At 46.1% G+C, this 13982-nt stretch overlaps 1 protein-coding gene across 1 annotated transcript in view; it reads left to right on the top strand.

Annotated features, from left to right (window-relative positions):
• POGLUT2 (protein O-glucosyltransferase 2) overlaps positions 1-13982 on the top strand; it is a 310611-nt gene that overhangs the window by 73601 nt on the left and 223028 nt on the right. The window contains exon 2 of the mRNA XM_078657503.1: positions 498-703. Coding sequence (XP_078513629.1) covers positions 498-703 — 206 coding nt within the window. The remainder of the gene's footprint in view (positions 1-497; positions 704-13982) is intronic.

The following is a 13982-nucleotide window of genomic DNA, read 5'->3' on the forward strand; positions in this document are numbered from 1 at the left end:
TATTTGTTAGGTTACTTTTGAGTGAATTGCTTCTTGAGTTCTCATATACCATTGCATGTCTGGCTGTTGTGTGTTTGTGTGCTTGCATTATAAAAAGTAAAAACATGTAGCTTTATCAGTGCCCATTTTCTTTTATACTCCCCCGTGCCCTTAGCAGAGACACCAACTGTATGCGTATCAATTAAATCTCACTTCAGTAGACACAGACTGACGGCCACCACTATGTTTCTGCATCTTAAGCTTTTGTCAATTAAGAGTGTTATTTTTTAAATCATTCATAAAGGAAAAAGTTTTCTAAATTTAACTGCTTTTGATCCTAATCTTTAAAACATAATTAGCACTCTGTATGGATAGTGTGATGTTATTTTATGTTGCAGAACCATCTTGTTTGTAGATTACTCAGTAGTAGATTTGAATATTACTTTTTGTGCACATAAAAGGCTTAGTGAGATACCATTTCAGGATTGTTTTTGTAATTGCAACATCATTTTCTTTAGGTTCATTTCTTCCCCCGGTGATAATGTGTTCCAAGTGAAGATTACTGCTCTTGATGAACAGTTCACTCGAGTGGGAGTGCAGGTCCTGGACAGAAAGGATGGATCCTATATTGTCCGATACCGAATGTATGCAAGCTACAAAAACCTGAAGATAGAAGTTACAGTCAATGATAAACATGTGGCCAAGTCTCCGTATATCTTAAAAGGTAACTTTTTTTTTATCATTTCGTTTTTCTTCTACATACCAGGATTGAACTATAAAACTCCTCTGGAAGGTGAACTCAAGAGAAGTAGCTCCCTTAACTGCATTTTGGCTAAAATTTGAGTTGGCGCTCATAATACTGAAGGTTGATCTTGAAGTCCTGTGTACCCTGTATAAGCCTTCCTGCAGTTTTGGTTCCGAATTCATTTATAAATGTCAGTGTGCCGTACTATGTGATCAAAATCAGTAAGGTGACTCCACTCAACATGTTGTGTTCCATTCAAATCGCAGAAAGTCAATTGTGAAGGTAGGAACTTCTTCGTATCTGAAGAAGGAATGTGAAATAGATGTACTCTGATTTTAGTGTCCAAGATGGTCCCCACCTGCTGGAGGGACTTGCTTAAAGCAACAGCTTGTTCTTGCTCAGTAATTTCTGCGATTGAAAAAAAGAGATGTGCTATCTCCGACCCTCACACCCTAGGTTGTTGATGCTCACTGATTAGTTTTGCTCCTAATTGTTTTATTCTGTAACACTGGATCCACTGAGATGCTACAATGGATAATTTGGCTTAATCGAAAGTTAGGACGTTTTGTTAGCGGAATTGTTTGGTACTCGGTAGTTGACTTAGTTTGTGTTGCCCCCAGTTTTCCTCTAAATAATCCCATAATGAAGCAGCTCCTTGTGCTACAACAGTATGGAAGGTCTCCTTTGCTGATGGATTAGCAGAGTTCAGTTGTACCCTCAAATACAAGTACAATGAGAAATTTGGAATATAAAGTTTACATTTTAAGTGGTGAGCTTAAAATGTATACACATCAAAAAATTGCATTGTAAATGCATTTAACAAAGGGACAGTATACATGCAGGCCTATACTTGTGAACAAAAAAAGCTGTAAATACATGATGTTATCCTGACATCAATGTAAAGCAAATTAATGTTCAGGGGTAATTAGCTAATATCACTGTGTCTTTATGACAGGTTATATATTCCAAATAGCTATGCACTTACTAAACAATAAAAACATCAAGCAGCAATTAAAATGTTGCTTCAGCTAAGTAAATACATCAACGAGCACAAACGGGGTCTAGTCTTTCAAAAAGATGCCTTGATTCTTACTCACTAAAATCTAAAAGTGGCACAAATGGGACAATGTGGCCATACATGAAATGTAAAGGCTTTGATGGAGAGCCCCTGCAGCATTTGCTAACCATGAGTAACTCATAAATGCTTATGGGTGAAGAGGGCTCACCAAAGTCCACTTTCTCTCCGTACTTCTTTTTGTAAGTTTTTGAAATGTTGATAATGTTGGCACGCGGGATTACCAGCTTGGTTTACCATACACACCTGGGCCCATAACATACGCAGCTGCAAGGATTTCCCACCAAAAGTGAAAGACAACACAACACTTAGATGTGGCAGACGCATGCGCAGAAGAGTTCCTGCGTTTTCGGCAGCCATATTAATTCACTTGAGTTATTGTTAGTACAAGCACAAAGAAAAGCTTCCCCTAGAATAGATACTATAAATGTCGTGTGGTGCAATTATTAGTAATACAAAACATGTTGATTAATAAATTATGCGTTATTTTGAGAGGGCTAAATACAAACAAGTTTCTTTACATATGAAACCTTGCTCCATCAATAACATGGAGCTGTCTATAGCCAGCCCAAATATTAGGTTTTGGTTATGTATTAAAAAAGAGTGGCATAACTTTTTTGCTTGCCACTATGCATTGCCAGCCTCGCACGCCTCTCCTGCATTCCATTGTGTTTGCCATTGTTTCCACTCTTTTTCCCCTCTGATGGCTGTGGTCAAGCTTAGTATTTGCATACTGTGGGCTATTCCTGCCTGTACTTTGAGTTGTTTCCCTTTTCTGTATTTTCCTTCTTGCTTTGTTCCCCTCCGGAGTCCTATTCTGTATCACTCTGGGCTCAAGCCATGTTCATTGTGACACGAGCAGTTTTCAACAGCTGACCTCAAAGCCTTGGCATGTCCTGTTTGGGGAGCTGCTATCCGATCCACGCCTGCTGCTATCATGACTCACTCTTTCAAAGGAGAGGGATTGCTTATAGAGGGCAGAGGTGGCCCCATTCAACAGGAGATGGTAGTTTTTTTTTTTACATTTGCAGTACTTGTGCACTCTCAATTTTATAACACACCTTTTTGTGCGCTACAGGGAGCATTGCACATCTTAACTTTTTCCTCCTCGACAGATTCACTAATGATATCATTTACGAACTTTACACCGAAGCATTAGCCATTTAGCATCCTTGTCTGCTTCTTTTCATCAGAATGAATTCTGTCCCTTGGCATGCTCACGCTCAGCCTGTTACTTTCTTAATCTGCCGTGATCTAGCCCCGTACCAAAGCAGCTCAGTTATTCAACACATTTTCTTTGGGGACATATAACAAAAGTTTAATTGGAATATAAAAGGATCACATGTGTCCGTTCATTTTCCCATAACAAAGAAAGTGAACGGCGCAGCTCCCACCTTTGATGGTATCAGTGAGTACATGAGCTTTCTTCCAGTTCTCTAAACCCGCACTGCCCATCCCGAGTAACTAAAACGAAAATCTGGTAGTTCAGTAACCATTAGATAACCCTCTTTAGGAGGCAGCTCATTATTTTTGAGCTCGTTATGAATTATAACTGGGATATCAGTAATTAACCCTCTTTCCCTAGTGGCTGCATGATTCATCTGACTTGTCATTTTCACATTCTGCTGTAAAAATGGAACACGCCTATTCCTTCAAACATCCACCCTGGTCCTGTTCATTTTGTAGTTTTTTTCTGTGGTATGACTGCAATGTTTTTTTTTCTGTTTACTTTATGAATTTAGAAGTTGCAACACCGTATTTGGTCTTTTCTTTACTTACTTTTTGTGCTTTTCCAAGTTCCCATTTGCTGCTGTCATCTTTTGTACTTTTCTAATGCTCTTGCCCCAGTACTTTCTGCAACTGCAGGTAAGTGCCACCAAAAGTTATATTTCCCGAAGACTTTGTTTACTTGCTTTGCATAGGTGTTTAAAGCCTCTACATTGACTCTTACAGTCTTACAAGGTTCTTCCTGGTGGCTAGCAAAATGGTGTAACTAAAAACGCCAATATGACTGCAAGAGAGCCACCTACTTGGTAATACAATGTTTATCCTCATAAACGAGGGGAAAGAAACTTGGGCCCAGATTTACAAAGTCATTTAGCGGGCTCACACCCTGCAGTTCTTTAAATGACAGTGCTCGTGGCCACTAAGTGGCTCTTTGGAATGTACAAAACCCATTTTTATTATAACCGGTTTCTGAATTCCAAAATGTATTTAGAGAGGCATCACAAAGTGTTATTTGGTGCTGGCGTGTTTAATACGACCCTTCCAAATATCAATTTGTTATGGTATGTGTCAATTTTGTGCGACCGAAACCTGGCCCAAAACATTGACATTTTAACTGACTCCTTTCATGGGGGTGCTATGCCACATGCAAAAGGGAAGGTGTCCTCTAGGGGCCCAATCCCCTTTAATAATGTTAAAAAAAAACCACATTTGGGGGGAGTAGACAGTAGTGTCTACTCTCAAACTTCTAAAAAGTGTAAACTTTAATTTTTAAACTACGCCATGTTTCCTTTAATGAAAATCGGCTGTATTTAATCAAAATATATTTAAAAAGCAACTGCAGACATGGTGGTCTGCTAACCCAGCAGGCTACTATCCCTCTGAACACCACCAAAGTCGCAATTTGTAGCCTCCCTCATGAGTATTTATGAGGTAGGCAGGATTGCGATCGGAATCTTGGGAACCGATCTATTAGTACAAAAGTGGTTTTGCAAAATTCCACATTGAAAGCACTACTATTTGCAGTGTACGACCAATATTTTGCAACCAGTCTTTTGTACATCTGGCCCAAATATGTCACTGTTGTAACCAATAACCTCCCTGGTACAAACCCAAAGTTTTGTAAAATTGCATGTCTTAAATTTCTGTCCCTCCCTTTATCGGTCTACTTTGTTTTTTGTTTTCTCCACTTTTGTTTAGTTTGCATTTCAATTCTCACCTAGGTTATCTTACAGTAAATGTTTTTTCTACGGTTAAATGTATTGTAAGATGAGTGTGATTTAAAGCACCCTAACGCTTTGTAGTCCAGAAGCACTAGATAAGAATATACGAGGCCTGTGCTTAGTAGTAACAGGTTGAGACGCTGATCTTGCAAACTCTCAGTCCAATGCACTAAATGAATCCTGTTTTCTGAGTACCTATCCTGATCATGATGGTGGATGGCTGGTGCTTGGCTCTCTTTAGGCAGCAAGGATTGGTGGAGCCAGCCAATCTGGTCTCTGAGGCAAGCAGTGCAGTCACGGAATGCACTCAACATTGTGCTCTCTGAATGAGAGAGGACTCTAGCAATGTGAGGCCACAACATCACATGGCTCTTAACCCCTTCCATGCGGGGGTAATTCCCCCGCTGTGCTGGGGGGCGGGGGGGTGCGTGCAGCGCCCCGTTGCTCATGACGAGCTGAGCTCGTCATGACCGCACCCGTTCCCATGGAACGCTCAGCACAGCAGGGGAATTATCGCCGCGTGTGAGCGTTCCACGGCTCATGACGAGCTGAGCTCGTCATGAGCACCGGAGCGCCGTGCCTCATAACGAGCTCAGCTCGTCATGAGCATGGAAGAGGTTAAGATTATTTAGGCTCTGGTTCTGAGCTATTTTGGTGCAGTTGGTCATCAGCAGCCGCAATTGCTGTGTAACAAGTGTCAGTGAAGTTTATGTGCTTGTTGCCATAGTGGTGAAATAGAGTTCAAGTTATTAAAGTAAGCTGTTCTGTTGCTCTCTGGTGGCAGTCAGAGTTCCCGGTCACTAGGGCCAATCAGTGAGAAGGGTTCAGAATGCCAGTGATGTCAAGCATGGGGTTCCTATGTTGGCAGGCACTCTAAACCACCACCTCCCTTACCATCCCGTACCTACCATAGTGTGCCCTAACACCTACCCTGCTGCCTACCCAGGAGGGTTGTTTTAATCTCTGACGGTCTAATGTTAAGTATTATTGGAGCTGGGTTGGATGCAGTGGATATTCCAGCACGCCTTTGATGTGGCTAAGAGCCCGTTCAAGTTCTGCCCCGTCTGTGGATCCAAATATCCACACATCGATGTGCATCCGGTCTGTAATAAGTGCCTTTCGCCGGACCACAACGAAGAAAACTGCATGGCCTGCTCCAAGTTCAGGTCCAAGAAGACGCTCAAGCTTCGGCGCGCGGTGCGCCTTGAGGCCCAGCGAGCGACCCCGGCACCCGACAACATCTTCGGCGACCCCGACGAGGAAGGCGATAGCCATCATCTCCAGATTTCGCCACCGTCGACGGAGGTCCTGGCCGATCCAGAGGAATACATCGGAGGACAGGCCCCAGACCTTGAATACTTCGAGGAGGTAGGGGACGACGAAGAAGTTTATGGGGCCGTGGAAGATAGCTCAGAGGAAGAGCTATGCCCCGAGGTCTACGTTGTTGAGGCTCAGGTCACGGGATCGCCGCTCGGCCTTACCCACGACCATGCACCGCTCTCCCCGGCCCCGCCTTCTGGCCCGGCCACGGACACTCAAGCGTAGCCGCAAATGCCCGTTTCGAAACCGAAACCTTCGGATCCTACGGGACACAAGATGGCCGACGTTCAGTCGAAATCGAAACCGAAACCTACGGACTCGACAAAACCTAAGATGGCCGACGTCCTACAAAAAATAACAAAGCCTGCTCCTTCATCGACTCCGTCGGCCTCCGGCACACAAAAGTCGAAGAAGGCTGTTGAGTCGACAGCGCCGCAGAAGGTACACAAAGAACCCTCCTCCAAGAAGGCCGTCCACCAGCCGTCGACCTCGGTTGCTCCGGCGCGGACACCTAAACCTCTTGAGACGCCTTCGGGCGCTGCTACGGCGCCGTCCGGTAAACGCACGGCCGACCCAAAGCCGACTAAAAGCCACGAACCAAAGGCCGCTAGCTCAACGCATCGGCACAAGGATGCGGGATCTGCAGCATCGGCGCCAAAGCCTTCAACAGAGCCCCGAAACATTGCAGCCGAAGATTCGTCGACGCCAATACCGTCGACACCACACAACACCGACGACTCCGAAGATCGGCCGTCGGTTCCGAAACCCTCTGCCTCCTTTACTAAGCAGGTTGCTGACTCCCTTAAACGTATAAAGGAAAAGGCATTATCGTCCACGGCTTCCACGCCATCGGCTCCGAAATCGGTCGACACACCTCAGAAGTTATCAAGCAAGCTTCTTTACACTCTGCCACCAAAAGTGGCCCCAAAGGCCTTCGCAACCACGTCGGTGCCAAAACTGTCGGATCCATCAACACCAAAAGGCCTCTCGGATCCATATCTTGCCTCTGAGGAGCAATCTGCGCATTGTATCGATGCCCACACAGGAAAATTGAACCTTTATAAAAGGAAAATCACTTCCCAGCCACGGGAATCGTATGTTATTCCACTAAAGAAGAAGAGGCCGGCACAAGACGTTCCTTTACTTGTAGAGCCTATTCTGCCTCCACCGAGAAGGAGTCCATCGCCTTCCCCCAACCAATCAGGAGGGGATGATGATGAACAGCAGGACCAATACAATTTCCCAGTGGACAATGATCCTGATGTTCAGCTGGACTCATATGGCGACGCTGGGGACCAAAGTGGGCATCAGGTGGTACATGATCCACAAGGTTTTGGGGTACGTACATCTCCAACAGAGGATTCTGCTGCATTTAATGCTTTACTCGAACGGGCAGCAGCAAATCATAATGTGGACATGCATGCTGACCCGGTAGAAGAAGACTTTTTATTTGACACTTTCTCCGTCTCGGAGAGAACAGTTAAAATACTTCCTATGCTTAAAGGTGTCCTTAAACATGCCCCAGAGATCTTTAAGAAACCTACCAGGGCAAGGGTGGTGAACCCACGTATCGAGAAAAAATACAGGCCAGCACCTGGAGATCCTGCATATATTCGAGGACAGTTGCCCCTGGACTCGTTGGTGGTCGCAAATGCCCGCAAGAGGGCAAACTCCCAAACAACGGGTGAAGCTCCTCCCCCAGACAAGGAGTCGAAAGTGCTTGAGGCATCGGGCAAGAGGGTGGCAGCGCAGGCTGCCAATGTATGGCGTATCGCAAACACGCAGGCACTATTGGCACGATACGATAGGGCGCATTACGACACCCTAGAACAGCTCCTTCAACACCTACCTGATGAGTTTAAAGAAGCAGCCGAAACACTCATACAAGAGGGAAAGCTTATCTCCAACGCTGCAATAAAGTGTGCACTTGATGTGGCAGATACAGCGGCTAGGGGGATTAACACTAGCGTCATGTTGAGGCGACAAGCTTGGCTTCGTATATCTGGGTTTAAGCCTGACATCCAAACTACAATCCTCAACCAGCCCGTCAATCCTGACACCCTGTTTGGTCCAGATGTAGACACCACCCTTGAAAAGATTAAAAAGGACAACGAGACTGCTAAGTCCATGGGGGCGCTTCAGTCTCAACAATTCAGGGGAAACACTTTTCGTCGCTCAGGAGCACGTGGTGTTACCAGAGGACAATTGGGCCAACAAACACAATATGCGAGGGGTGGTGCGCAATCCTCGTACCCCAAGCAGGGTAAAGGGGGTTACAGAGGCAACAGTGCCAAGGGCAGAGGCAGAGGAAACAACAACTCCCGCTCCTCTGCTGCCAACAAACAGTGACTCTCTGTCACTGCCCCCCGACCATACCACTCCGGTCGGGGGGAGACTCCAGCAGTTCCTGCCAGTCTGGACGTCCATCACCACAGACAGGTGGGTGAGAAAACTTATCCAGTACGGTTACTGTTTGGAGTTGATATCCACTCCCCCCAACATTCCCCCAAGACACCGTCCTATGTCGGCAGAGCACTTGCACTTATTGCAGCAGGAAGTACTGGTGATGCTGCAAAAAGGCGCAATCGAGCTCGTACCGGTGGAGGAGGAAGGAACAGTAGTCTATTCCCTGTACTTCCTCATCCCAAAGAAGGACGGATCACTCAGACCTATTCTGGATCTACGCCCCCTCAACATGTACATACTGTCAGAACACTTCCACATGCTGACACTGCAACAAATCCTTCCCCTGCTCAATCAAGGGGACTTCCTAGCAACCTTGGACCTCAAGGATGCTTATTTCCACATACCACTCCACCCATCCCACAGAAAATACCTCAGGTTTACCATTTTAAACAGGCACTATCAGTTCAAAGTCCTGCCCTTCGGGGTAACTACTGCCCCCAGAGTGTTTACAAAGTGTCTGGCGACAGTGGCGGCGCACCTCAGGAGACCGAACATACATGTCTACCCGTACCTAGACGACTGGCTTGTTCAAGCAAAGTCGGAACAACAGTGCACCGCAGACATGTCCCACACTATTCAGCTCCTTCACAGCCTGGGGTTCTCGCTAAACTACCCGAAGTCGCACCTTCAACCAGCCCATGTGCGGCAGTATCTGGGCGCGACAATAAACACCCTGACTGCTATGGCTCAGCCAAACCCAGTCAGAATCGACCGCATTCAGTCGCTGTGCCAAAAATTCAGACCACAACACTCCCTCCCAGCGAGAGTGTTCATGCAGTTGATAGGCATGATGGCCTCCTGCATCTTCATAGTCCCGCACGCGAGGCTGCACATGCGCCCGCTCCAAGAATGCTTGGCAAATCAGTGGACACAGGCTCAGGGACAGCTAACAGACCTAGTGTTGGTGACCGGTCGGGCATACAACTCTCTGCATTGGTGGAATCCACACAACCTTTGCAAGGGCCGACCGTTCCAAGAGCCAGTGCCACAGATAATCCTAACAACGGACGCATCTCTCCAAGGGTGGGGAGCCCATGTGCTCCACTACACTGTGCAGGGACTGTGGTCCACCAAGCAGCAGAAGTTGCACATCAACTACCTAGAATTGATGGCAATCTTCATGGCGCTCAAGTCCTTCAAAGTACATCTGTGCAACAAAGTCGTGTTGATCCGGACGGACAACATGACAGCCATGTACTACATCCAGAAGCAGGGAGGTACTCACTCTCCACAGCTGTCTCATCTGGCTCAGAGCATGTGGAAGTGGGCCATTCAGAGGAACATCTTCCTCATGGCAGAACACCTCCCGGGCAAGGACAATCAGATGGCGGATCTGCTCAGCAGGTACAGCCATCAAATGCACGAGTGGGAGTTACATCCATCAGTACTCCACCCGTACTTCCAGCAATGGGGTCATCCAGAGATAGACCTGTTTGCCACAAGGGAAAACGCAAAATGCCAAAGCTTTGCCGCCAGGTTCCCTCACCCAGAATCGCAAGGGAATGCGATATGGATGAACTGGTCAGGCAAATTTGCGTACGCTTTTCCCCCAGCGCCTCTCATTCCGCTGGTGGCAAGAAAGCTAAAGCAGCACTCCATGACTCTCATCCTGGTTGCTCCAACATGGGCACGCCAACCATGGTACACCACGTTTCTAGAACTTTCCGTGGTACCGCATCAAAGGCTGCATCTCACATCCCGGCTCTTGACGCAGAACCATGGCGACATTCAGCACCCAGATCCGCAACAGCTCAATCTGGCGATCTGGCTCCTGAAGTCTTAGAATGTGCCTACCTCAACCTGCCTCCGGAATGCATGGACATCATCCGGGAGACACGTAAGCCCACTACCCGAGCTTGCTATGCAGCTAAATGGAAGCGGTTTGTCATGTACTGTGCAGACAACAAGATCAACCCGCTAGATGCATCCATTCCTAACATCATCTGCTATTTGTTACATCTTTACAAATGCAATCTAGCGTACGCTTCCATTCGGATACATTTATCCGCCATAGCGGCTTATCTCCAGAATAGGCAACACCTCTCTGTTTTCAGAGTGCCTGCCATTAAAGCCTTCCTAGAAGGACTGAAGCGGGTCATTCCTCCAAGAACACCGCCAGCTCCAGTGTGGAACCTCAATGTGGTCCTCACTAGGCTGATGGGCCCACCTTTTGAGCCGCTGCACTCCTGCGAGATTCAGTTTCTCACATGGAAGGTGGCTTTTCTCATTGCTATTACTTCGCTCAGACGTGTTAGTGAGCTGCAAGCGCTCACAATCCAAGAGCCCTTCATACAAATACATTCCAACAGGGTGGTGCTCCGCACTAACCCCAAATTCCTTCCTAAAGTAGTGTCACAGTTTCATCTCAACCAAACTATTGACCTGCCTGCATTCTTCCAAAACCCACAAACAGTAGCAGAAAGAATGCTTCATACATTAGACGTTAGAAGGGCGCTAATGTACTACATTGACAGAACACAACACTTTAGAAAGACAAAACAACTTTTTGTTGCCTTCTCAGCACAGCACAAAGGCAACCCCATTTCCAAAGCAGGAATAGCCAGATGGATTGTTAAGTGCATTCAAATCTGTTATCAAAAAGCTAAACGCACTTTAACAGTACCCCCAAGGGCGCACTCCACACGCAAATTGGGGGCCTCCATGGCTTTCCTGGGGAACATTCCCTTAGAGGACATTTGTAGGGCAGCCACATGGTCTACACCACACACATTTACCAAACATTACTGTGTGGATGTGCATTCAAAACAGCAAGCAGCTGTAGGACAGGCTGTTCTCAAGACACTTTTTCAAGCTTCTGCAGCTGGCACGGGCAACCGCCGTTAATGGAGGGACTGCTATGTATTCTATGCATCAGATATGAATTTAGCAGCCCACATGCCTCGAACTGAATATGCTACTTACCAGTATGCATCTGTTCTTGGCATGTAGGGCTGCTAACATTCATATCGCCCGCCCTCCTCCCCGGTGCCCGTAGCGGCTGCAGATACTCTCTCTATATTCAACATTAGCATGGACATCCTTTACACTGTTTCACTCCATCTCTGCCACAATGGCTAAAAACAATCTGGGGATGGAGTCGAAACCGTGTGGTGTACGTGCGATATATAAGCATTTTTAAAATAACATAAGTCTTGTGCCCTTTAGGGTGCAATCTTTACACTTCTCATCTTCTCTAAAGTTTTCAGCTTCTACTGGCATATCAAAGGGCTTCATAACTATCAGCCATGAGGGGGGACGGGGGTTGGACTTCCCTTTTGTTAAGAAACCATACCAAATATTGATCTGATTATGGGGCTTTTGCAGTGGATAGACAGCTGTTGATGGACAGACAACAGTGTCTTATTCTAAACATTACAAATCTTGATACATTTATATTGATTCAAGAGTGCTTTAACAGCCTAAAATATGTTTTTTATTTTCATATTATATTTTCTGCTGCCTTATTAAAAAAAAAAACCAAATCTTCTGGTTTAAAATGTTGCCTTCTTTATCATCATCATAGGAAAATAGGGGATTTATTGCTAAAATATCAGGTAGGTGGGGATTGTTTGCAAGTCCATTGACTAATTTGTCCAATATATTCCAGGTAGTCGAATATCTTTGAAGTAGCAGAGGTAACTGTGCATGTGTCCTCTAAAAAAGTACTATCAGACTTTTCACTCGCAATTGTTGAGGATGGGGTCCTACAACTTCATAATAATTCTATGAATTATGTTCTCAAAGACTGCAGTGTTGATGCTGAATGCAATTTGAAAACATTCCTTTTTTTTACGTAAAGTTTGAATACTGAACAAATATTACCTTGATGTAGTAACATCAGTGATGGGTTGACTGCTTTCATTTAAAGTTCTTCTGTACCAGTAATATGCTGTTCAGTGTATTTCTTACTTTTGCTTTATTAAAGGGATGATGTATAGCTGTAGAATGCTCTCTTGAGCTGTGCTACAACCGACAACGTACCAATGTAGTCTGCAGCATAAATCAACAAGTTTAAAAGCCTACAATCCATGTTGAAAGACCATCTGTCCCCTCACAAGGATTTTTAGCCACCGAAGGAAAAGCTTACCCTAACCTAGAATTGCACTTTCAAACAACCTATTGGCTGTGTAGCATCTGCAACAAAAGAACAGGCATTGGCAAAGCCAACATCTCGCCTATGTGAGAGCTGCTGGCTTTGCAATGTCTTTTAGCCATTTTGTACAGCAGTGGGGATGCTGCTCAGCATGGCTAAAAGTTAGTGACATGGAGTGGCGTAGGATAGAGTGGTGTTCAGTGGAATGGCGTGAAGTGGCATAGACTGGACTAGAGTGGCATAGAGTCGAGTGGTGTCAATTGGGAGAGAGTGGCGTTGGGTGGCATAAAGTGGTGTAGAGTGGCATAGAGCACAGTGGCATGGACTGTAGTGGAGTAGAGTGCCACAGGATGGCATAGAGTGGCATTGGATGGAGTGGCGTAGAGTGGAGTGAAGAGGAGTATATTGGCATAGAAAAAAGTTGCAAAGACTGGAGTGGCCTAATGATGAGCCGCGTTTAGTGAAGTAGAGTACAGTGACCTAGAGTGCAGTGGATTAGAGTGGGAGGGAGTGCTGTGGAGTGTCTTAGAGGGGAGTGTCTTAGAGGGGAGCAGCATGTCGTAGACATTGAGTAGCGCTGCATAGAGCGACTTAAGAGTGGAGTGCCGAAGAGTTGCATTGTGTGGGTTGGTGTGCCATAGAGTTACATTGTGTGGGTTGGTGTGCCATAGAGTTACATTGTGTGGGTTGGTGTGCCATAGAGTGGCATTGTGTGGAGTGGAATGGTGTAGATTGGGGTGAGTGGAGTAGGCTGTCTTAGAGTAAAGTAGCAGAGACTGTAGTGGCGTACAGTAGAGCCACATAGAGTACAGTGGAGTGGTGTAGAGTGGGAGGTAGTCCCGTGCGGGGGGCGTAGAGTGGAATGGCATAAGAGTGGAGTGCTGTAGAGTGGCATTGTGTGGCATGGGGTAGACTGCAGTGGCATACCGTAGAGGACCGTGGAGTGGAGTGGAGTGGAGTGGTGTTGAGTGGAAGGGAATGCCATGGGGGGGGGTAGAGTGGAATGGTGTAGTGGAGAGTGATGTAGAGTGGTGTAGAGTAGATCAGAGCAGAGTGGACTGTCATAGAGTGACATTGTGTAGTGGAGTGGCATAGTGTAGTGTAGAGTAGAGTAGAGTAGAGTGGAGTGCCGTAGAGCACCCTAGGGTGGCATTGTGGCTTAGAGTGGAGTGGAATAGAATGGGGTGAAGTGGAGTAGATTGGTCTGGAGTAGAGTGGCATTGCATAGCATGGAGTGGTGTAGAGTGGAATGGAGTGGCTTAGAGTAAAGTGGAGTAGAGTAGTAGAGTAGTACAGTTGTCGGTGTAAGTAAAGCTTCAATAGAGACAGCAGATAGGGTGAAAGCAACATAAATAA

Source organism: Lissotriton helveticus, chromosome 8 (genome assembly GCF_964261635.1).
Source record: "Lissotriton helveticus chromosome 8, aLisHel1.1, whole genome shotgun sequence".
NCBI lineage: Eukaryota > Metazoa > Chordata > Amphibia > Caudata > Salamandridae > Lissotriton > Lissotriton helveticus.